General features: G+C 45.2%; 1 protein-coding gene across 3 annotated transcripts in view; it reads left to right on the forward strand.

The window, feature by feature from the left end:
- HBP1 (HMG-box transcription factor 1) overlaps window positions 1–23,141 on the forward strand; it is a 72,759-nt gene that overhangs the window by 19,062 nt on the left and 30,556 nt on the right. For 2 of the 3 annotated variants that reach the window (XM_030216304.1, XM_030216306.1), the window contains exons 3-8: window positions 842–1,073; window positions 1,397–1,538; window positions 10,335–10,449; window positions 10,529–10,638; window positions 11,237–11,393; window positions 20,012–20,156. In XM_030216304.1, the coding sequence (XP_030072164.1) occupies window positions 842–1,073; window positions 1,397–1,538; window positions 10,335–10,449; window positions 10,529–10,638; window positions 11,237–11,393; window positions 20,012–20,156 (901 nt within the window). The remainder of the gene's footprint in view (window positions 1–841; window positions 1,074–1,396; window positions 1,539–10,334; window positions 10,450–10,528; window positions 10,639–11,236; window positions 11,394–20,011; window positions 20,157–23,141) is intronic. The other variant, XM_030216305.1, reaches the window with a different exon arrangement.

Genomic DNA, 23,141 nt, shown 5'->3' on the forward strand with positions numbered 1-23,141 from the left:
TCACTGTTACAGAGAGAGGGATTTCGCGCTGTGCTGTTTTCCTTCACTCATGGGGAAACCGGATATCTCTGGCGCTTCACACTTTCGGCTGGAGGCTTCAGAACGTTGGTCTTGCCTTTTATATATATAGATAACAGTGTACTAGTCCATCTACAAAGACAGCTCGTGCAAGCACAGCAGTTTTTGGACAATCTGTTCTGAAAAGTTGTGTTTTTTTAATTCAACTAATCTAGCTTCATTTATCACTCTCTCTATTTTTTTTTCCGCGTTGTCTTTAATCAGTAATTCATTGTTCCTCGGGGAGTAGTGGTGGTATCTGTACACACTGGTTTGTACCTCTCCAATCTTTTACAGTAGTGTTTTTTTTTTCTTCTCTCAAGTAATCCTCAATTTGGAATTCCCCATTTATGTGACTCATTATACCTTGCATGCCGATGGAGAAAGTTAAGTTACTTGGTCTGTAATAGGTGTTCTATCTAGACGGCAGGGTAAATCACCCACGTGTCCTCCCCTCCCCTTAGTTGGAGTTGTAATTTTAAACATTTGTATTACACTGAAGGAGCTTATTCAGAGATGTGTATGGGAGCTCCTGCACATGCTTACTGTTTCACATCAAAGGTCCAACAGACCTGTTTCCTACTGACACTGTCAGATGACATCTCCCATTGTAAAAATAAAACAAATGACTTGCACGCATTGAGCCTGCCATGAGTGGGAAAGCGCAGGGTACAAATGTAACAAAAACAAACCGATGTACTTTTTCTGAAGTGCTGTGTCCTGTAGCAGTTTTCTAATTAGCTGCTGTTGTTGTTTTTTTCTGAAATGCTCCGTCTTTTTCTAGATGATCTGCCTGAATTACAAGCTGTTCAAATTGATTCTGCCCCACCTGCAATCTTCCACCTTAGTACAGATGTTTCTCACCAAGAATATTCAAGGCCATCCTGGAGCCAACGTACCTCAAATATATCTGAAAGTGCCTATGCATGCGACAGTGGTGTGAACTGGCTGACTGAGCTGGCCAACATAGCCACTAGCCCACAGAGTCCTCTTATGCAATGCTCATTTTATAACAGGTAGTATATACTGTTTCGTTTTAAACTTAAAAATGTGACAGCATTTGTTTTTAGAAATCTTTTGTCTTGATTTAACAAGAAGGAACTGCACTCACTCAGAACAGTGATAAAACAGCCGGTTTCATAAATCCATAAGGGGCATAAGGAAACACCCTCAGGAATTACAAGTGTGTTTATGTTCCCAGAAAAGTCTAAGAAATGTCAGCTTTTAATTAAGAAGATAGTTCTTAAATATATGTAAAATAATTAGGAATATAGTTTTTATTGCAATAACTTTCCATTCCTGGAAAATGTATTTTCATGAAACTTATTTGTTATTGCAGATCATCTCCTGTGCACATAATAGCTACCAGTAAAAGTTTACATTCCTATGCTCGTCCTCCTCCAGTTTCATCAAGGAGTGAGCATGAACCTACTTTCTCGAGGCATCACTGGAAAGAGATGACATCTGCCAGACATGAGCGGGTGCGTTTATGTTGAGATGTTTACTTCAGGCTGTTCCCACAGTAGTTGGCATAATCAAATGGTGAGATGAGAGTAGTGATCTGGTTTAGCGTCCGAATTTGCTACTAATAATGCATGATTCAAGAATCACATTAAAATCCAAATCTAAGCCTCTATTTATCTATATATATAAAACTCACCCTCAACGTTCTGAAGACAGTGATGTCAGTGAAGCCAAGCCCTGACTTCCTTCAAAAAGGTTCGAAGGTTCGTGGTGGTGAAGCCACCAAAATCGCTCCGGGCCCCGCCCTCGAGGGGGGAGCAATGGCAGAATAACGAAGGGGTTGGCAGGGAGGGAGGCAGGGAGGCGGGGGGGGGGGGGGGGGGGAAATCGCTCTGAGCCCCGCCCTTGCGTCAAACATCATGACGTTGAGGGCGGAGCAATGCCAGAACAACGAAGGGGTTGGCAGGGAGGGAGGCAGGGAGGGGGGGTGTTGCCGACAAAAACCTTGATGGCAGAACAACGAAGGGGTTCACAGGGAGGGAGGCAGGGGGGGGGGGGTTGCAAAATCGCTCCGGGCCCCGCCCTCGCGTCAAACGTCATGACGTTGAGGGCGGAGCAATGGCACAACAACGAAGGGGTTGGGCAGGGAGGGGGGTATTGGCGACGAAAACCATGCTAGCGCCAGTCTCATTTGCTCAGAAACGGGCCTCTTTTACTAGTTATATGATAATACAAGTCAAAATAATTGAAACAGGATGCTAGTAATTATTAGGAAAGGAATGCAAAATAAGACCAAGAATATTATAATGCCTTTGTATTGCTCCATGGTGCAACCTCTCCTTGAGTATTGCGTTCAGTTCTGGTCACCGTATCTCAAAAAAGATATAGCAGAATTTGAAAAGGTTTAAAGAAGAACTGCCAGAATGATAAAGGGGATGGATATCTTCCCATATGAGGAAAGACTAAAGAGGTTAGGGTTCTTCATCTTGGAAAAGAGACGGCTGAGGGGCGGATATGACTATGGTCTATAAAATCCTGAGTGGTGTAGAATGAGTAGAAGAGGATTGTTTTTCACTTTTAAAAAGTACAAAGACCAGGGAACACTCAATGAAATTATATGAAAACTAGTAAAAAAAGGCCCGTTTCTAACACAAATGAAACGGGCGCTAGCAAGGTTGTCCTCTAACGGCAATTTTGTTTTTAAGAGAACTGTTAGGAGAGAGTATGTGTGAGAGAGAGTGAATGAGTATGTGTCAGAGAGTGAGTATGTATGAGAGAGAAAGAGTGTGTGTAAAAGAGAGATAGAGTGTGTGATTGACAGAGAGACAGAATGTGTGTGTGTGTGTGAGTGAGAGAGTGTAGTGTGTGTCCCGTGTGCACCAATTATGCTCTCTCCCCTGCATTCATCCATATGCAGCAAACATCCTCTGTGCCCTTTTCCCTTCATCCATGTGCAGCATCTCTCCCCTGCCCCCTCCATCCATCGTGGTGCAGCAATTCTCCTCTGTCCCTTGCCCTCCCCCCCTACATGTACATCAACTCTGCATTCTCCCCTGGCCTCTCCTCCATCCACCCATATCCAGGGCCCCCCTCTCTCCATTTCTCTCCCCTCTGAGTTCTAGGCCCCCTCCCTATCTCTCTGTGTGCCCTTTGAGTTCCAGGCTCCCCTCCCCCCTCCCCTTTGAGTTCCAGGACCCCCTCCCTCCCCTCCCCTCCGAGTTCCATGCCCCCCATTCTCAATCGAGTTCCACACCCCTGCGCCTTCCTCCCTCCCCTTCGAGTTCCAGGACCTCCTTCCCCTCTCCTCACCTCACCTCCCCTCCCCTTCGACTTGCAGGATGCCTCCCTCCCTCTCTCTCTGTGCCCTCCCAGCACGACCTGTCCTCTGGCAGCCCCTCGCCTTCCTAAGTGCTGGCTGTATTTTAAAAATTCTTACCTTGGGGTGCGGCGTCCACAGTGAAGGTGAGCGGCGCTTCAAACTGCCTTCGCATGTGTCTCAGCTCTGCCTCTGGTCCCGCCCTCAATTCCTGTTTTCGGAAGGGCGGGACCAGAGGCAGAGCTGAGACACATGTGAAGGCAGTTTGAAGCACCGCTCACCTTTACTGTGGACGCCGCACCCCAAGGTAAGAATTTTTAAAATACAGCCAGCACTTAGGAAGGCGAGGGGCTGCTGGAGGACAGGTCGTGCTTGGAGGGCAGAGAGAGAGGGAGGGAGGCGTGGGGGCTGGCAACTATACAGAGTTCCCTCGAGGGTGGGGCGATTACGAACACGGCTTCACTGCCATGCTGCCACGGAGTCAGCTTCAGAACGTTGGAGGTGCGAATTATTATATTAGATACTTTTAAAACAGTATATCTGGGTTTTAAAAATGTTTGGACAAGTTCCTGGAGGAAATGTCCATAGTCTGTTATTGAGATGGACATGGGAGAAGCTACTGCTTGCACTGGGATTGTTAGCATGGAATGTTGCTACTAATTGGATTTCTATACTAAGGGAAAAGGGAAAAAGAGTTTATGTACACCCTCCGTTAATGAAAATCACTAAGAATTAGGGAGAAATATAATATGTGTAGCAGACTCCCAAATCAAATGCACCAAATATATTACAAAAAACTTTATAACATATAAACATGTGAAAGAAGCTAGGCGGCATCAGTACCTCTTATACCACTCAGCTATTTCAGGGCACAGCTTATATGAAAACGTCAAATCATTTGCCAAAGTCTCCCTCATTTTTTACTTTTTATTAAATCCAAAACAAATATAATAGTAACAAAAGTATCAAAAATATATCCCAAAAGCAACTGCTTATCTTCAATAGTGCCCACCACACTGTGTGCTGGCAACTGAGCCTAAATCACCCGACGCCTTCTTGGAGTAATAGTGTTTCGGTCAAGCAAAGACCTGCATCTGGGATTAATTGCAACCAGTCGCAAAAATTCTAAAGTCGCAAAAAAGCGATAACTGTGGAAAAATGTTCAGGCTTCTAATTTAGAGACACTAATTGGGTTTCTGCCAGGTACTTGTGACCTGGATTGGCCACTGTTGGAAGCAGGATACTGAGCTAGACAGACCATTGGTCTGACCCAGTATGGCTATTCTTATGTTCTTATGTACTAAAAACACCAAATAAGTGTAAACAAACAAGGGCATTGAAAAGACCTCAGAGTATTATGTTTTGGAGGCCATATCTGCATAAGCATATAGAAAGGCTTGAGGCAGTCCAGGGAAAGGATGCTGAAATGGTACAGGGTAACTCTGTAACGTAGTATATTACAGCAGAGAAGGACCTGCATGGTCCGCCCAATAAGGTGGCCAGAGCCATACCTGCCACTCCATGCATGTTACATTCCATTGTGATCAAACACCAAAAGCCATATATATATCCTAGAAGAGAAGAGTGACGGGGGGGGGGGGGTGATACAATAGACATTCAAATACCTCAAAGGTATTTAACACGCAAGCAGCCGCACCTTTTTTTTTTGGAGGAAAGAATGCTGTAAAACAGGCTTCTCAACCCATGGTATGCATACCCTTGGTGATATTCCTGCTGCGAGGAGGGGATGTGGTGTAGAGCTAGCTGATTCCTTGCCATGGTGCCACACTTTTTTTTTCTGCCATGTCTGTGGGAATCCAGAAATTGGCTTCCTGCATAAGCTACAGGAAAGAGGGAGGAGGTACATGTGGAGGACCTGTTTAGCACCTTCTCTTCCTCCATGCTACTCAGCTCTAGTCCCCTGGCCCAACCCTCTACCAAAAAAGGTTAGTGCTGCAATTGAACTCTGGAGCCCCCCTTTTATAATGACCGGTAGGAAGATGGAATGAAATACCCATTTTCTCTTTTAATCTGATGTGTGAGAGAGAGTGGGTAGGAGGAAAGGTGAGGGGAGTTAGATGGTAGTGAGAGAGTAAGTGGTGACTGGGGCAAGTGGAGCGGCCCTGGGTTGAGAAAACAGTACAAGAGAGAGAATAAGAGAGAGAGTGGAGGGGATCAAGTGGAGGACTGGCTGGTGGTAGAGTAGCATTAGCTCTCAGGAGACAGTAGAAGGCTGCCTGTTAAAGAGGATTTAGTGGTTGTGGTGTGGGAGGGGGTTGGAGGTGTTGTAGTGGGTCACCAAGGCCAGTGTTGGGGCGCTCATTCTACCTGGAAGGTTGAATCCCCTCTCTCTCCGGAGTCCAAGTTAGCTCTCTTTTCTCCCCAAAGGGCTAATGCTGGGACTCGAGAGAAAAGGAGCTCAAACAGCTGTTGGCAGGAGGGCAAAATGGTGAGAGAAGGTGACAGGAAGTGTTGGGGCTGCTGAGCTGCCATTGTTCTTTTGAGCTTGTAGGGGTGAGGACTTATATGGACACTGGATTTGTTCTTCCTACTGAGGGTGCTTCTGTGCATTTTCTGATGTCTGGGGTACTTGCTACTTCTAAGATTGAGAAACTTCTCTGCACCAAGAGGTCACAGTTTGAGGCTCCAAGGAGGTAGACATAGAAGTGACATCAGAATATATTTCTTCATGGAAAGGGTGTTGAGTATAGATGGGACTTAGTGGAGATGGAAGAGGTAGCCGAGTTCAAGAAAGAACTGGGTAAGCATAGAGAATTCATCGATGAAAAGAAGTGAAGGAAAAGCCAGAGATAATCTGGGGTCTATGGCTATGCATCAGGAATGAAATTGGGCAGACTAGATGGCTGTTACCTACTGTCATATTCTCTGTTTCTGTAATTTACTAAAGCACTTCTCTCATGCTATGTGTTGAGGGAGAGAGGCGAAGATTAGTGAATAAAGCCTGTAGTGTTATTTCATGTGCTTATTCCTGGATCTGCTCATAAACTGGATATTTAATTGCATAACAGTTTTCTGAGTTAAGGTACAACTTTCATTGTTTCACAGGATGGCAGTCTTAGCATATAAAATGGATGCAGCCTGTTACTGAGCAGCAGCATAGATCTGCTTCACCAACAAACTAACTTTTTTTTTTTTTCTTATCATTTAATTAACAGTAGACCAGTTCAAACCAGTGGTTTGTGTCCCTTGACCAGCAGATGGGGGTAGAGAAATAAGACAGTTTTCAGTGACATCACCAGAATAAGAATGTGTGCAGCCTGGATCTAGTTGTCATTTCTCTCTGCAGATGATGCTGGTTGCACTGGAGCAGTTGGTCTCTTTATTTCTTTGGTTTGCAACCTGACTTCCTTGGTCCCAAGCTATGGCCTCAGTTCCGTTGGGTTCTCAGAGTCCATGGAACTTTTCCAGGTCAAGTTGGAGGTGCTTATGTTCACCCTCCTCCACTTGGAGCCTTCTCCCGCAGGCTTGTGCTCGAGTTAGGGGGCTGGTACAGATCCTGTAGGCCTCCACTTCCCATCCAGAGCTCTTGAGGAACTTTTTAAATTAAAAAAAACCCCAAAACAAATAACAACCAGAAACAGAGAAACCAAAGGGGCATAGGCAGACGGCCTTTACAGGCAGTCCAATAAAACTAACTAAAAAGAACCAAAATAATCAAAGAGAAAGTGTAAGTGTAACAGGAGCGCTGGAGCAGAGGAAGGGTTGGGACTGTAGGCCTAGTCCAGTGACTGAAGAGAGAGAAAGCATAGCATGCTTGCTAGACTGCAGATCATGTGGCTGCTGGTGTGGCATGCCTTGATTGTGGGGCAGGGCCATTGGGAGTTGGTATGGATGGCTCTGGGAAATCCATGGAGCTGGCAGCAGGTTTTGGGCTTACTCTGGAGCAGACCACCTACTCAGACCCAGCAACTGTGGATTTAGGTGGGAAGAGCAGCTGTGTTGGATCATAGTTATCCTGGTTAGAATTTTGGGGCTCACCTCACCACAGCCTTTTCAGTGAGAGTTTCTAAGACCCTGGCAGCTTAGTGGGGCCCTGAGCTTATGGAGCTGAGCTTGGGGGACAGTGGTCGGCTGCTTGGCAAAGTCCCCTGGGGCTCTTTTCCCCTTTGCGCAACTCCATAAGCACGAAAGAGCGCTGGGGGGGGGGGGTAGGCCTAATGAGTGTCGATCTGTTACCTTCCCTGTCTCCCTGCAGGGACCCTGGGTTGGAGGAAGAGGGTCTAGAGCCACTGTCCCCAAGCTACTTGTGACTCCTTGGAACCCAGGGAGATTTCCCTAGGTGAGGAGGGGAATCCCTGGTGGATCACCTATTTTTGATGGAAGAACGGCCTACCCTAATTGATCAGGTGGTGGTAGGCTCCCCCAGGAGAGGTTCAGGTGGGGACCTCCATCTTTAAGGCTGTGGTAAACCCACCAAGGCCTTTCCTCTCCAATGGGTACTGTTGGAGATGGTCCTCATGGGTCTAAGCTTCTCACAGAGGACTTGGACAAGTTGTTTCTAGTCCCCAAGCTTAATGCACAGGCCATCCCTAGAGGTGTAGGCAGCCATATGTAGGGGGTTACGTGGCCAGGGCAGTCCTTTTTGCTGATTTCAACATCTCCCGACCTCCTCCGAGATGGCCAAGTTAGAGTCGGGATGGCATTTTTAGGTGGTTCAAGTGATAATGGACAATGTGATACCAATGGTGTATGTCAAGCTGGGTGGTAGCAGAAGTGAGGCCATGGCCCAGGAGAGCCACTGGTTGTACAGTTGAGTAGAGCACCATCTGCCAAGCTGTGTGTTTCCTTCCTGACCCCTGATTGGTCAAATACTGCACAGATTGTACCTAACCCATTATTGGTCATTCTGGTGGCCCCAGACTGACCCAGGTGCCCCTGTATATGGACCTAATCTATCTACTTGCGGATAGGCCCCTGCTCCTGCCAAGGGATTGGGGCTTACTGCAGCAAGGCCTAAATGATATGGAAGTCTCGAAGCCCTTTTGGCTTATGGCATGACCCTTGAGAGGCAGCTCTTGAGCTGCAGGGGGTATCCAGCAACAGTGGTGGAGACACTGTCAGTATCTTGCAAGACCTCTGTCTCCCTGGCATATATCAGGGTGTAGAAGGCCTTTGAGGCTTGGTGTGCCAGGGAGTCCTTTTTGCTCTGGAGGGCTGAGCTGTCACAGTTCTCTCCTTTCTCCAAGGATGTGGTAACAGCGGTTAGCGTATATGGGTTTGGACAAGTTCCTGGAGGAAATTTTCATAGTTTGCTATTGAGATGGACATGGGGAAGCAACTGCTTGCCCCAGAATTGGTAGCATGGAATGTTGTTGCTAATTGGGTTTCTTCCAGGTGCTTGTGACCTGGCTTGGCCACTGTTTGGACAGGATACTGGGCTAGATGGACCATTGGTCTGACCCAGTATGACTGCTCTTATGTTCTTATGTTCCAAGTAGGGCCTAGCCCTGAACTCCCTGAAGGTTCAAGTAGCCACCTTTGTGTTTCCTGGGCCATTAAAGGGTAGATCCTTGGCAGCCCTGCAGATGTGATTGGGTTCCTGCATGAAGGTTCAACACTGTGGGTGGTTCTGCCTCAATAGGACCTCACCTTGTTCCTAAGAGCTTTGGCGGGGCCTCCTTTTAAGTCCCTCAGTCATTCCTCCTTAAAGGAATATCTCCTTGAAGATGGCCTTTCTTGTGGCGATCTGATCGACAGCGGATTTCTGAGCTCTAGGCTCTCTTTTATTAGGGATCCTGATTTGCCCTTCACAGGAGACATTGTTGTGCACTGGACTGTCCCTTCCTTCTTGCCAAAGGTAGTATTATTCTTTCATGTGAATCAGATTGTTTCCTTGCCTGCTTTTTTCAGGATTCGAAGGCGAGTTCTTCTCGTACAGTTCACATGCAGAATGTGTGTAGAGTCTTGAAGTACCTTGCAGTTAAAATTAGAAAGTCAGACTATCTTTGAATGTGTATAGAGTCTTGAAGTACCTTGCAGTTAAAATTAGAAAGTCAGACTATCTTTTCATTCTGTTTTTTTTTTTTTTGGGGGGGGGGGGTCGCACAACAGGGAGGTGGCCTCTAATGCAGTGTTTGTTCACTGAATGGTCTCTCTTATGACTCATTTGGCCAGAGCTCAGGCAGTCTCTCCAGAGAATGTTTGCTGTGTGACAGCCCGGTCCTCCCATCATTCCTTTGTGGGGCAGTTCTGCAGAGAGCCTTGTCTTCCTCCCACCTGGATATCTAGAACTCTGGTACATCCCAGTGGTTTGGACTGGTCTAGCTGAACGATGGGGATGGTGAAATTTAATCTTACCTGTTAGTTTCCTTTCTTTGAGTCTCGCTAGACCAGTCCAGCATTCCAACCAGAAAGTGGTGGTTTGGGAAGCTGCTCAGTAGCTGTTCTTGGTTTGGAAGCCCCAGGCCACTTTCTGTGCTCTAAATTCCCTGGTTTCCCTTTGGGCTTTAGTTCTGTTTCATGGGATTCACTGTGTGCTTTGTTAGATACTGACTAGCTGGTAATGTCACTGGAAACTGTCAACCCTCATCTGCTGGTCAGGGGACATTACCCACTGGTTTGGACAGGTCTAGCAGTACTCAAGAAAAGGAAATTGAACACGTAAGATTAAATTTTACCATTGTTTAAAAAAAAAAAGTGTCCAATCAAGAAGGTACTTGTACCTTTCTTTACATATTTTAGAAATAATTAGCATAAAAAGATTATATGTAAAATAAGTAGTCTTCCCAAGAAAACAAACAACATATACTGTGCTTTTAAGTTGGACCTCAGTAGAGATGACCTGAATAATCTATGGATCATGTTTGCCAGCATGACAATGATACAGTAGCATTCTGTGCAGTATTAGTTTAGGGAAGAGAAAACCCTTTGCTAAATTACTATATACTAATTCTTAATATTTGTACTCTTATTAGATTCCAAGAATATTGTTCCAGACTGCTTAGGTTCTTTTTGTTTGTTTTGGGTGTTTTTTTAGCAGGCGAGCAGTGAATCGGAGTCTGGCATCTTCTGTGTGTCATCCTTGTCAGATGATGATGATTTAGGCTGGTGCCATTCTTGGCCTTCAACTCAATGGCATTGCTTTTTAAAAGGTAAGAGAATACTTGCTACCTGATGGATTATCTTCAGACTTACTCCTTTCCTTTTAATACTTACTTTTTTAAATATCAGGCACTCGCTTACGCTTTCATAAAGGACACAATAAAGAATGGAAAAATGTTGAAGACTTTGCTAGTCCAAAAGGCTGTGAAAATGAGGATATCGCCATGGACAGTTACAGGGTAAATTATTTTATTTTGACCGACTGTGACATTAAGCAGTAGTCAGTTATGTGCACCTCATAATTCTTAGTGTCTGTACTCAGTATTTTCTGAATGAAAAATAAAAGATTCATAGAAGAATTTTAAAACAATTTTAGTATGAAAAGATGCCAGATCAATTATAATTACTATAAATTAATATTGCCAGTCTCATGCTTTGGATATGCAAGCCTTCCTTGTGGCAATTCTACAACTGGGCACCGCCATTTAGGCATCTCAAGGATGTATAGTAGAAGCCTAATAGAGCAAGCATAAATGTGGTCACTTAGATGTGTTAGAAACATGCGTAACTTACAGTATTCTGTAAGAAATGTGTGTTACTGGAAGGCCTACCCATGCTCTACCCCTGTGCATTTATGTGCTATGTAAGTTAGGCATGCTGTTAATAGCAGTTAGACCTTCTTTTGCAGGTAAAAATGCGCATAAGTATTAGATTTTATGTGCACAAGGGGACACACAAATGCGGTCGCCTAGATTACAGAATTGCCTTTCATGTTATGTTCCTCTTTAATTTTGCAGGTTGAGGTGTTTAGATTTAAATTTATATGTGCTTCCCCAGGGGTATGGATCTGATGGTCTAAAACTGATCTCACATGAGGAGAGTGTTTCATTTGGACAGTCAGTGTTGAAATTGACATTTGATCCTGGTACAGTGGTTGATGGTTTGCTGACAGCAGAGTGCAGATTAGACCATCCATTTTATGTTAAAAATAAAGGTAAGAAAACATTTTGCATGTGTTATACATTGCTTGACAGAAAAAAGAGCTGTCACCTAATTTTAATATCTCTTTTTAGCTCCAAAAGAGAAAAATATTACATAAGAACCATGTATAACTATTAATGGCCTTGCGCTGTCCAACAAGTTTCTATAATTTACAATGATCCAAAGTTTACAATAAAGAAAGTAATACTTACTTTACTTAAAACTCCTGAATATAGTGTGTATTGAGTCATCTCATGCTGAATGTGAACATTAATAGCCCGATTCATCGATGTTTTTTTCCCATATTCACAGAATTGGGAAAAATTCTTAGTGAATCATCCCCTAAGTGGTTTAATTTTAGCTTTGTAAGAAGCAGGTTTAGTGGAGTAATTGGAATTACTGGGGAAATTGTACATGAATGTTGTGATCCTGGGTGGTGAGCCCTAGGACTGTAGCCAGTTACTTCCAGAGTTGATGGAGAAGAGGCAAGACACAAGCTTGGCCCAGTAGGAGGCTAAGAGACCAGGCTGAAGCTTGGCAAAGCAGGAATCAGAAGATAAGAATGCCCAGACCCATGATGTCACTCTTCCACACCGCTCTGTCACCCCGCCGCTAGCCCTCTAATAATTGGGCTGTGGCATTTTTTCCCTAGGTGGGTGTGCGTGTCCTTGGTTGTGGAAGGATGCCGTCCCACAAGCCACTCCAAATGTAAGTGGGTCAGGGCCAGGGTCAAGGCAGCACTGTCACAGAACCTCCTCCTTAATACTCATTTCCCCCGCCCAGGTTTGGGTTTGTGAGGGAACAGGTGGTGAAACCGGCGGATGAGGGCTGGAACATGGACTTCAGCCATTGGTTCCTAGGAATTGTCCTCTGGGCCAATACCCATACAAGCAATGAGATACTGCAATCAGCCTCGTACCCTCTTGAGTCTAGTATACCCTGCAATTCGCACTCATTGTCGGGGTCCACATCAGCCGGTAGCGATGTAGGGAAAACCTTAGTCATTTTCCTCAATAACAGAGATTTCAGCAAGGACACACGAAAGGTGCTGTGAATCCGCAGATTAGCTGGGAGTTTTATTTGATACGTGACAGGGCCAATCTGACGATTCATTGGGTATGGCCCAATGAACTGAGGGGCAAACTGGGATGAAGGAGCTTTAAGGCATAGATTCCATGTGGAAAGCCGTACTGGGTCCCCTATCTGGAAGCAGGGTGTCTCCTTTTGTTGGCCTGTTGCTTGAATCTCTGAGTTGTCTGAAGTAGGAGGTCTCGGGTGATCTTCCAGATCTGAGAAAGCAAAGTTATAGTCTTTGCAACCGCAGTGACGTCTGAGGCCGGGGTACAGGCATAGGTACCCAGTGCAGAAAGGAGAGACCCTGTTGGACACACTCACGATTATTATGACAGAACTTAACCCTCCATTGCCTGCCGCATTGAGCCTGCCATGAGTGGGAAAAAGTGCAGGGTACAAATAAAAAAAAAAAAAAAAAGAACTCTGTCCACGGTAACAGCTAAGACTAGTTATCCTGTAGGACAGAGACAGGCTCGCAAGAAGACCTTAAGACTCTGATTTGCTCTCTCAGTTTGACCATTGTCTGTGGATGGTACCTGAGGAGAATTCCAGTTTCACCTGTAGGAGCGATGGAGGCTTCACTAGAACTTGGAGGTGAATTGTATGCCCTGGTCAGAGACGATGGGGACAGGTAAGCCGTGCAATCGGAAGACATCCTTGAGAAAGTGCTGGGCCAAGGGTTGGTAATCCGGCAAGGGGCACGAAATGGGCAATTTTTGAGAACCGGTCCACCACCACCCATATAGTAGTGTAACTATTAGATTGGGGAAGATCCATAATGAAATCCATCGTAGTGTGGGTCCAGGGTTTCTTAGGTACAGGAAGAGGTTGCAGAAGGCCCCAAGGATGGGCATGGGAGCGTTTCTGGCTGAAACGAATTCCCGTACATCCTTGAGAGTGGGCCACTAATAAGAATGGGAGATGGGCTCTGTGTACCCAGATTCCAGGATGACCAGCGATTTTAGAATTGTACCCTCACTTGAGGACGTCCTCCCAAAGTCGTCTGGGATGTTAGTCTTGCCCGGCAGCACCGATGTGATGGTAGACGTTCAGATTCGGGTTGAGTCGATCACATGCTTGAGGTCGGATGTCTTCAGACATTTCCAAAGATTGTGACAGGGTGTCCACCTTATTATTCTTCTCCGCAGGTCAAAAGCGCAGTTGGAAATCAAAACATGAGAAAAATAAGGACCATTGGACTTATCGTGGGTTAAGCCGACGTGTCTTGAAGATATAACAAATTCTTATGGTTGGTCAGTACAATGAAGGGGAATTTGGCCCCCTCAAGTAAGTGGTGCCACTCTTCCAGTGCCACTTTTATGGCCAAAAGCTTCTGGTCTCCTGTTGTATAGTGTCATCTGGGGAAAACGTCTGTGAGAAGAAAGCAGAAGGGAGCAGTTTCGGTATGGGTCTGGGATAGTATGGCGCCTGCTCCAATGGCTGAGGCATCAACTTTGACATAGAACTTTTCCCCAGGATTGGGGTGTCAAAGGATCAGAGCAGCCATAAAGGCCTGCTTCCGATGGTCAAACACGGCTATGGTTTGGGTGGTCAGTACTGGCATTGTAATTCAGGATGAGCTGCTGATAATAGTTGACGAAGCCCAGAAATTTCTGGAGAGCTCATCGGTCCAAAGGTTGAGGCAGGTCAAGAATACCAGACAGCTTGGCCGGGTCCATTCACAACTGCTGATCAGAGATGATGTACTCCAAGAAGGGTAATTCAGAGCATTTAAAGACACATTTTTCCAATCTGGCGAATAGTTGTTTCAGGCGCAGATGGCAGAGCACCGTCCAGTGAATGGGAGAAGATCAGGATGTCATCAAGATAGACAAGAATGCATTTGTACAAGAGATATCTCGGAGTATATCATTAATGAAGTTCTGGAAAACGGCAGGAACACTGGCAAGGCCAAAGGGCATAAGAAGATATTCATAGTGTCCATCTCTGGTGTTGAAGGCTGTTTTCCACTCATCCCTCTCCTGGATTTGGATGAGGTTATGGGCTCCTCGTAGATCTAATTTGGTAAAGACACAGGCGCCTTAAAGTCAGTCAGAGAGTTCAGAGATGAGTGGTAGGGGATATTTGTTCTTCACGGTAATCATGTTCAAGCTCCTGTAGTTGATGCACGTCTGCAGCCCCCCCCCCCCCAAATCCTTACCTACGAAAAAGAATCCTGCCCCGTTTGGACAGATGAACCCCACTGCAGATTGGCCTTGATATAGTCAGACATGGCTTTGGTCTCTGGGCATGAAAGTGGGTATGCTGTGCCCTGTGGAGGGGGGGAGGGGTCTTCCCAAGCAACAGCTCAGTAGGACAGCTGTAGGCCTGGTGAGGTGGAAGAGTCTTCTCCCATTGTTTAGAGAAAACATCTGCAATCTCCTGATAGGCCTGAGGTAGGGACTTCCAGCCTTCCAGTTTATTAACAGCCATCGACATGGGGAGCGTAATGGAGCTTAAGCACCGTTCTTGACAGGGCCAACCCCAAGCTGCTATCTGGCCCTGATCCCAGTCAATCTGGGGGTTGTGCCATTGTAACCAAGAGAGGCCTAGTATGATGGGTTTCATGTAGAATATACAGTGTTACTGCCTCCCTGTGTAACACCCCAATCTGTAGTGTTTTGGTCTTGATGACTGAATGTGCCCATAGACCAAGGACACAGAGATGGGTCGAGGCAAGTTTTATTTAGGAATATGATAATGATGGACTAGGGCCTCATCAATGAAGTTGCCTCCTGCCCCAGAAATGAAAATGAGCCCTTATGTAACATGAACTTTGAGGCTGAACAGTCCCATCCAGTTACCCAGCAATCTCATTCATTATCAATTCAAGATTAAAATCAACAATGAATGTGAAATTATATACTTGATCATGGTGTGTTTTTGGTGTTTCTGGGACATAGACTGTAGAAGTCTACCTGGCTCTGTCCTTATGTTCCAACTACTGGAGTTGCCGTCAAAGCTCACTCCAGCCTATCTGAATCTGTCATGTCATTTGCGGGACACAGACTGTAAAGTCTGCCCAGCACTGTCCTCATGTTCCAAGTTACTGGAGTCTCTGTTGAAGTCCTCTCCAACCCATCCTAAACTGGATCGCTATATGCAGGACATAGACAGTACAAGCCAGCCCAGCACCAGCCTTAGTTTTTACAGCTACTTGACATACCGTTCATTTTCTAATTATAGATCATCTGTGTTCATCCCACACCTTTTTGAATTCTGCCACCATTTTTTTCTCCACCACCTGTCTCGGGAGGGCATTCCAGGTATCAACTACCCTCTCTGTGAAAAAGGATTTTCTGACACCCCACAACTTCAATTTATATCCTCTAGTTTTACCATGTTCCCTTCGCTGAAAAATATTTGTTTCTATAGTAATACCCTTCAAGTATCATATCTCCCCTGTCCCTCCTCTCCTTTAGGGTATACATATTCAAGTCTTCTAGTCTCTTCTTATACATCTTTTGGCACAAACCTCATACCATTTTTGTCACCATCATTTGGAATGCTTCAAGTCTTCTTACATCTATAGCAAACTGTAGCCTCCAAAACTGAACACAATACTCCAAGTGGGGCCTCATCAATGACTTGTACAGGGGCATCAACACCTCCTTCCTTCTACTGGTTATGTCTTTCTCTCTCTCTATACAACCTAGCATTTTTCTGGCTATTGTATATGAGTGGCCACTACCTTGTCACACTGTTTTGTCGCCTTCAGATCCTCAGATACTGTCATCCTGAGGTCCCTCTTCCTGTCTGTGCATATCAGCCTCTCACCGCCTAACACATATAGCTCCTGTGAAGAAAGTGTTTTAAGCGTGTAAAATGTATTGGATATTTTCCTGTCTTAAATATGTCTTAAGTGTATTTCTCCTGTTTGGCCAGCAGATGGTGCATGTTTATGCTTAAAGCTGTTACAGAGAACTGAGTGTGTTTTTTTCTTACACAAGCAGAAAGCAAGCAGCAGTGTACGTTTGAAACTTGACTGTTCTGGGCTCTGATTGGCCTGGAGTTTTGAAAGTTACCCAGCAGATGCTAGCTGTTGCTTCAGTCTTAGCCGGGAAGAAAGAGACAGATCTCTTTGCTGAGGCTCGGTGAATTATATGTCCTGATCTTCCTGGTTACTGTTTAGACAGTATATAGATGTTTAGTTAGTGTTATAATTGATCCATATTTCAGTTACCTGTTATTGTTTGCCAATTGCACATTTTTTTGTCCACTGTTCCCAGAATAAACACAATTGTTTGTTTGTTCTGCCTGTCTGGACTGATAAAGAATCCTGGTGGTTTGTGTGTTGGGTCTGTGAGTGTTTTCTGAGAATTGTGAGACTACGGGGAGCGTGGCTCCAGTAACCTAGATATCACTGGGGTTAATTTGAGAGCGGGTGTCTCACCCAGAGGCGGTTGTGACCCAGGGTGCTAGTGTATAGCATGAGCGGCAGGTGCTGGCGAACCAGAGCTGTGCTGGGAATAAACCCTGTAAGTGACTGCGGGGTAACCCCAAGCGGGTGGCTAGGTGTTTCATGACAGCTCCCTTGGATTTCTACTCCCTAAGTGCATCAATCTGCATGTTTTTGCATTGAATTTTAATTGCCAAACATTAGACCATTTTTCTAACTTTTGCAGATCCTTTTTCAAGTTTTCCACTCCCTCCGGGGTGTCAACTCTGTTACAAATCTTGGTATCATCCGCAAAAAGGCAAACCTTACCTTTTAACCCTTTGGCAATGTCGCTCACAAATATATTGAACAGAATCAGCCTCAGCACCGATCCTTGAAGCACTCTATTACTCAACTTTCCTTCCTCCAAGTGAATTCCATTAACCACCACCCTCTGGCACCTGTCTGTCAACCAGTTCCTAATGCAGTTCACCACTTTGTGTCCTAACTTCAGCCTGACAACTTTATTCAATAGCCTCCTATGAGGAACCATGTCAAAGGCTTTGCTGAAATCTAAGCAGATTACATCTAGCGTCATCCTCGATCCAATTCTCTGGTCACCCAGTGAAAAAATTCAATCAGATTCATTTGGCATGAGTTACCTTTGGTAAAACCATGTTGGCTCAGATCTTGCAACCTATTGGATTCCAGAAAATTCACTATCCTTTCCTTTAGCATCGCTTTCATTTCTTTTCCAATAACCGAAATTAAGTTTACCAGCCTGTAGTTCCCAGCTTCCTATCTGTCACCACTTTTTTGAAGAGGGACCACATTTGCTCTTCTCCGGACCCACACAACGTCTCCCGTCTCCAAGGATTTATTAAATCTTTAAGAGGACCCGCCAGAACCTCTCCGAGTTCCCGCAATATCCTGGGATAGATCCCGTCTGGTCCCATGGCTTTGTCCACCTTCAGATTTTCAAATTTTTCATAAACGCTTTCTTCCGTAAACGGTGCTATATTAACTCCAGTCTCATATTATTTACCTTTGCCAGTGAATTGTGGTTTTTCTCCAGGATTTTCTTCCATGAACACAGAACAGAAACATTTGTTTAGCAGATTTGCTTTTTCCTCTTTATTCTCCACATAGCGGTTCACAGCATCTTCCAGTCTCACAATTCCATTTTTTGTCTTCCTCCTTTCACTAATATTTCTAAAAACATTCTTGTCTTCCCTCCTTACATTTCTACCATTTGTTCTTCTGCTTGCACTTTCGCCAGACATGTATCTCTCTTGGCTTCTTTCAGTTTCATCTGGTATTCCTCTCTGTGTTCCTCAAGTTTTTCTGTATTTCATGAACACCAACTCTTTTGCCTTTGTTTTCTGAGTCACTTGCTTGGAGAACCATATCAGTTTCCTTTTTTTCTTGCTTTTATTTACTCTCCTCACATAAAGGTCAGTATCCATATTTCCTTTTAGCCTGGACCACTGCCTTTCCACTTCTTGTATGTCCTCCCAGCCCATCAGCATTTTCTTCAGGTACTCCCGCATTTTACTTAAGTCAGCATGTTTGAAATCCAGGACTTTGAGATTCAAGTGGCTGCCCTCCACTTTAGCTGTTATATCAAACCAGACCGTTTGATCACTACTTCCCAGGTGGGCACCCACTCAGACCTTAGACACACTTTCCCCATTTGTGAACACCAGATCCAGCTTCGCTCCTTCCCTCATGGATTCCTTCACCATTTGTCTGAGCAGAGCACTTTGAAAGACATCCACAAGCTCTCTACTTCTTTCTGATTCCACAGATGGAACTTTCTAATCCATATCTGGCAGGTTGAAATGTTCCAGCAACAGCACCCTCCCCTTTCTTTCCCAACTTGTTAACCCTCCATTGCCCCATGTAAGCCGCATTGAGCCTGCCATGAGTGGGAAAGCGCGGGGTACAAATGTAACAAAAATAAAATAAACTTGTGGAGATCTGTAACCAGATCTATATCTAGTTCCTCTGATTATGTTGTAGGTCTGTAGACAACATCCATGTGGACAGAGGTTCCATCTTCTCTTTTAAGGTGATCCAAATCACTTCTTCCTTCCACCAGGCCCCCGTATTTCAGTTACTGTGATATTGTTTCTCACATACAGAGCTATTCCACCTTTTTGACCATCTCTATCCTTCCTAAATAGATTGTATCCAGATATGTTTGCATGCCATTCAGTGGTGTGCTGGAGCAGGCTCTCACAGGCTCGCAAGAGCCGGCTGTTAAGTTTTTAAGAATTTTGGGAGCCGGTTGTTAACGTAGGGCCCTCCATGGCTACTTTAACTACTGGCTCCCAAAATGTGGGCTTGGGCCCCCTGCTGAATTCTCTTTTACTTTGCTGGTGGGGATGCTGAGCCCTGCCAGCCAAGTAAATAGGCTACTGCTGCTGCTCCCCACTCCTTGTTTCCAGCTCTGAACTGCAGGCTGGGACTTTTCCAGCATGGGTGAGAAGTTTCAGCATGCTGCTCAGAGCAAGATGTTGGGAGTGGTGGCAGTCCATTTATTGGCTGCCAGCAAAGGTATGCCTAGCGTGCCCGCACAAAGGGAGGGAGGAGAGAGAGGCAAATGTTGCCCCCCCCAGCCACCCTTGCCCTTCCAACTGCAGAGCTGGCTACATCCAGAGAAAGAGCCTGTTGTTAAAAATTTACCAGCACACCCCTGATGCCATTCATGGGAATCACTGAACCATGTCTCTGTGAAAGCAACAATATCTGTCTGCCTCAAGCATCAGGGTTTCCAGATCATGAAATTTGTAGCTTAGACTGCGAGCATTTGTGGTCATTGCTTTCAAACTACGTTTCAGTGGGAGTCTCATCTTTGTTGAGTATTCCTTCATAATAATCTATATTAACCATGTGTAACACTTGCATATAATTAATCCTTGAGGCAAAGGAGTATGCATGAGAGGAAGGTAATATGTATAACAGCACTGTAGGTAGTTGCATATCTGTAGGCTGGTGGTTCAGATGATCCTAATCTGTCAACATCTTATGTTTCTATTTTATGTTTGTTATTTTGTGAATCACCTAGATATTTGATTGATGTTTTATAAACATCTTAAATAAATTAATTTCTAGTGTATCAGGTACTTATAATGAGCAAAGCGCTAAAAGGCTGAATTTTGTTTTTATTGGTACAGGTTGGTCATCATTTTATCCAAGTTTGACTGTGGTTCAGCATGGCATTCCCTGCTATGAAATGCACCTTGGAGATATCTGTCTACCTCCTGGACACCCTGATGCCATTAACTTTGATGATTCAGGTGTTTTTGATACATTTAAGAGGTAACTTTATTAAAAAAAATTTTTTGTTTCCTCTGTCTTTGCTTTTGTGCAGAAAAAATCAATTTGTTGGTAACACTGAATATTGAGCTCATTTTAGAAAGAGAAGGATGTCCATCTTTCGACATAAATCGGAAGATGGATGTCCTTCTCCCAGGGATGTTCAAATCGGTATAATCGAAACCCGATTTAGGATGTCTCCAACTGCACTCCGTCGCAAGGACGGCCAAAGTTCAAGGGGGTGTGATGGAGGCGTAGTGAAGGCAGGACTTGGGCGTGCCTAACACTTGACCCATAATGGAAAAAAACAAGGACGTCCCTGACGAGCACTTGGACGTTTTCACCTGGACCTGTTTTTCTTACGACTAAGGCACAAAAAGGTGCCTGAAATGACCAGATGACCACAGGAGAGAATTGGGGATGACCTCTCGTTATTCCCCCAGTGGTCACTAATCCCCTTCCACCCTAAAATAAAATCTTTCAAAATATGTCGTGCCAGCCTGTGTGTCAGCCTCAGATGTCTTACTCAGGTCCATGACAGCGTACGCAGGTCCCTGGAGCAGTTTTAGTGGGTACTGCAGTGCACTTCAGCCAGGTGGGCCCATACCTGTTACATTTGTGGAGGGAACAGCGAGCTCTCAAAAACCCACCACAAACCCACTGTACCCATATGTAGGTGCCCCCCTTCACCGGTAAGGGCTATTATAGTGGTGTACAGTTGTGGGTAGTGGGTTTTGGGGGGCTCAGCACACAAGGTAATGGTCCTGGGAGCAATTTATGAAGTCCACTGCACTGCCCCCTAGGTTGCCCGGTTGGTGTCCTGGTATGTCAGGGGGACCAGTGCACTACAAACGTATACTGCTGCTTGCTTCCTGCTTGTGCCAAAGAAGGTGCTTGGGAATCAATGCAGTGAACCATTCATGTGCTTGAGCTATTAAGGTTTGTTGTCAACTACCCAAAGGTCAGTGTTCTCCCATTTCAACAATTGGAGTTCCTAGGAGCTGTGCTAGATATGGTTCAAGCTTGAGCTTTCCTGCCACCTGCCAGAGTTGATGCCATAGTCAGCATTGCTCATCAAGTTCAACAGGGCCAGCAGGTCACAGCTCAGCAGATGTTGAGACTTTTAGGCCACATGGCCTGGCACGTCTCCATTTGAGAGAAGCCCAATGGAGTCTAACTGGTGTCAGTCTTCCGGGAATCTAGTGGATGTTATCTCTGCCACTCTGAAACTGGTGGAATCATTCTTGTGGTGGACAATTCAGCCCAGTTTTCTCCTCAGACTTCATTCCAAATCCCTCCTTCATACAAGACTCTGATGACAGATGCACCCAATCTGGTCTGGGGAGCTCACATGACTTGCGACCAACCTGAACTTCACATTTAGGGTCATTGCTCCACTCAGGAGACCCAGCTTCAAATCAATTTCCTAGAGCTGAGGGCCATTTGGAATGTTCTAAAGGCTTTCACAGATTGGTTGATGCTCCAGATTATCCTTATTCAAACAGACAGGTTGTAATGTATTTTGTCAACCAGCAGGAAGGAACAGGTTCATACCTCTTTTGTCAGTGGTTTGGATATGGCAGTGGGCCTCCAAGCAAGAGTTTGGTACTCAGGGCCATATGCCTGGTGGGGAAAGACAACAGCCTATCAGACAGACTGAGCAGGGTGATGCAACTACAAGAGTGGTATCTCAGCATGGGTGTTGCCCGACAGATCTTCCGAGCATGGGGCACCCCTTCAGTGGACCTCTTTGCCACTCATCTCAACAACAAAGTTCCTCAGTCCTTCTCCAAGTCTCCAAGTTGAGATCATATAGCAGACTAGTGGCAGATGCTTTTTTCCTTGATTGGGGGAAAGGTCTCCTGTATGCGCATCCTCTCATACCTCTGGTGAGGAAGACTTTGCTGACATTCAAGGAGGATCGGGGGACCATGCAGATATGGTCTTTCTACTTCTGGAACTATCCTGATGGAGACTGGAATGCTTTCTGACTCCCCCATCACTCAGAACAAGGGGTCTCTTCTGTACCCCAATCTCCAATTCCTGGCCCTCACGGCTTGGATGTTGCGTCCCTGCATTTGCATGAGTGTTTCCTATGCCCTGCTTGCTTCCAGAAAAGATTCTACTAAAAAGTCATAAAATTTTAAATGGAAGAGGTTTGCTGTCTGGTGTGAGATCAAGGCCTTAGATTCTTTTTCCTGCCTACACAGAAACTGCTTGAATACCTTCTGCACCTTTCTGATTGTGGTCTCAAGCCCAATTCCGTAAGGGTTCACCTTGGTACAATCAAAGCTTACCATTACCATGTGGAAGGTAAACCCATTTCTTTACAGCCTCTAGTTGTCCATTTTTATGAGAGGTTTGATTTTTGACTAAGCCCCCAATCAGACCTCCTTCGGTGGACTGCAATTGAACCTCAACTTTCTATCTGGAGTGGACTAAAGCCCATACACAGTCCACCAAGCTTTTTCTTTCTTTTGACCCAAACAGGATGGGGGCAGCCATCGGTAAATGCACCTTATCCAGTTGGCTGGCGGATTGCATTTCCTTTACTTATGCCTAGACTGGGCTAACTCTGGAGGGTCATGTTGCAGCTCACAACATCTGAGCCATGGCTGTGTCAGTAGCCCCACTTGAGATCAGCCTCAATTGAGGAGATTTGCAAAGCTGCAACAAGGTCTTCTCACATCTCACTACTAACTTGAACAGGATTCCCGACACAGTAGTTGGTTTGGTCAGAGAATCTTCAGAATTCGTTTGGAGTCTAGAATCCAACTCCACCCTCCCAGGCCCATTTTGTATTCTGTTCCAGACTATGCCTACACATTGGGAATGTACATAAGTTTTAGTCTAATTAGTTCCTGGTTGACCTTGGCTGTTGAAAATCCCTATTTTCCTTTGGTGGTTGTTTTTGGTGAGCCGGGTAGCTAGGCATTCCCACATGTGGTAAGTGATGTCCTGCTTGTCCTTGGAGAAAGCAAAGTTACT

Source organism: Microcaecilia unicolor, chromosome 10, assembly GCF_901765095.1.
Source record: "Microcaecilia unicolor chromosome 10, aMicUni1.1, whole genome shotgun sequence".
NCBI classification, from domain to species: domain Eukaryota; kingdom Metazoa; phylum Chordata; class Amphibia; order Gymnophiona; family Siphonopidae; genus Microcaecilia; species Microcaecilia unicolor.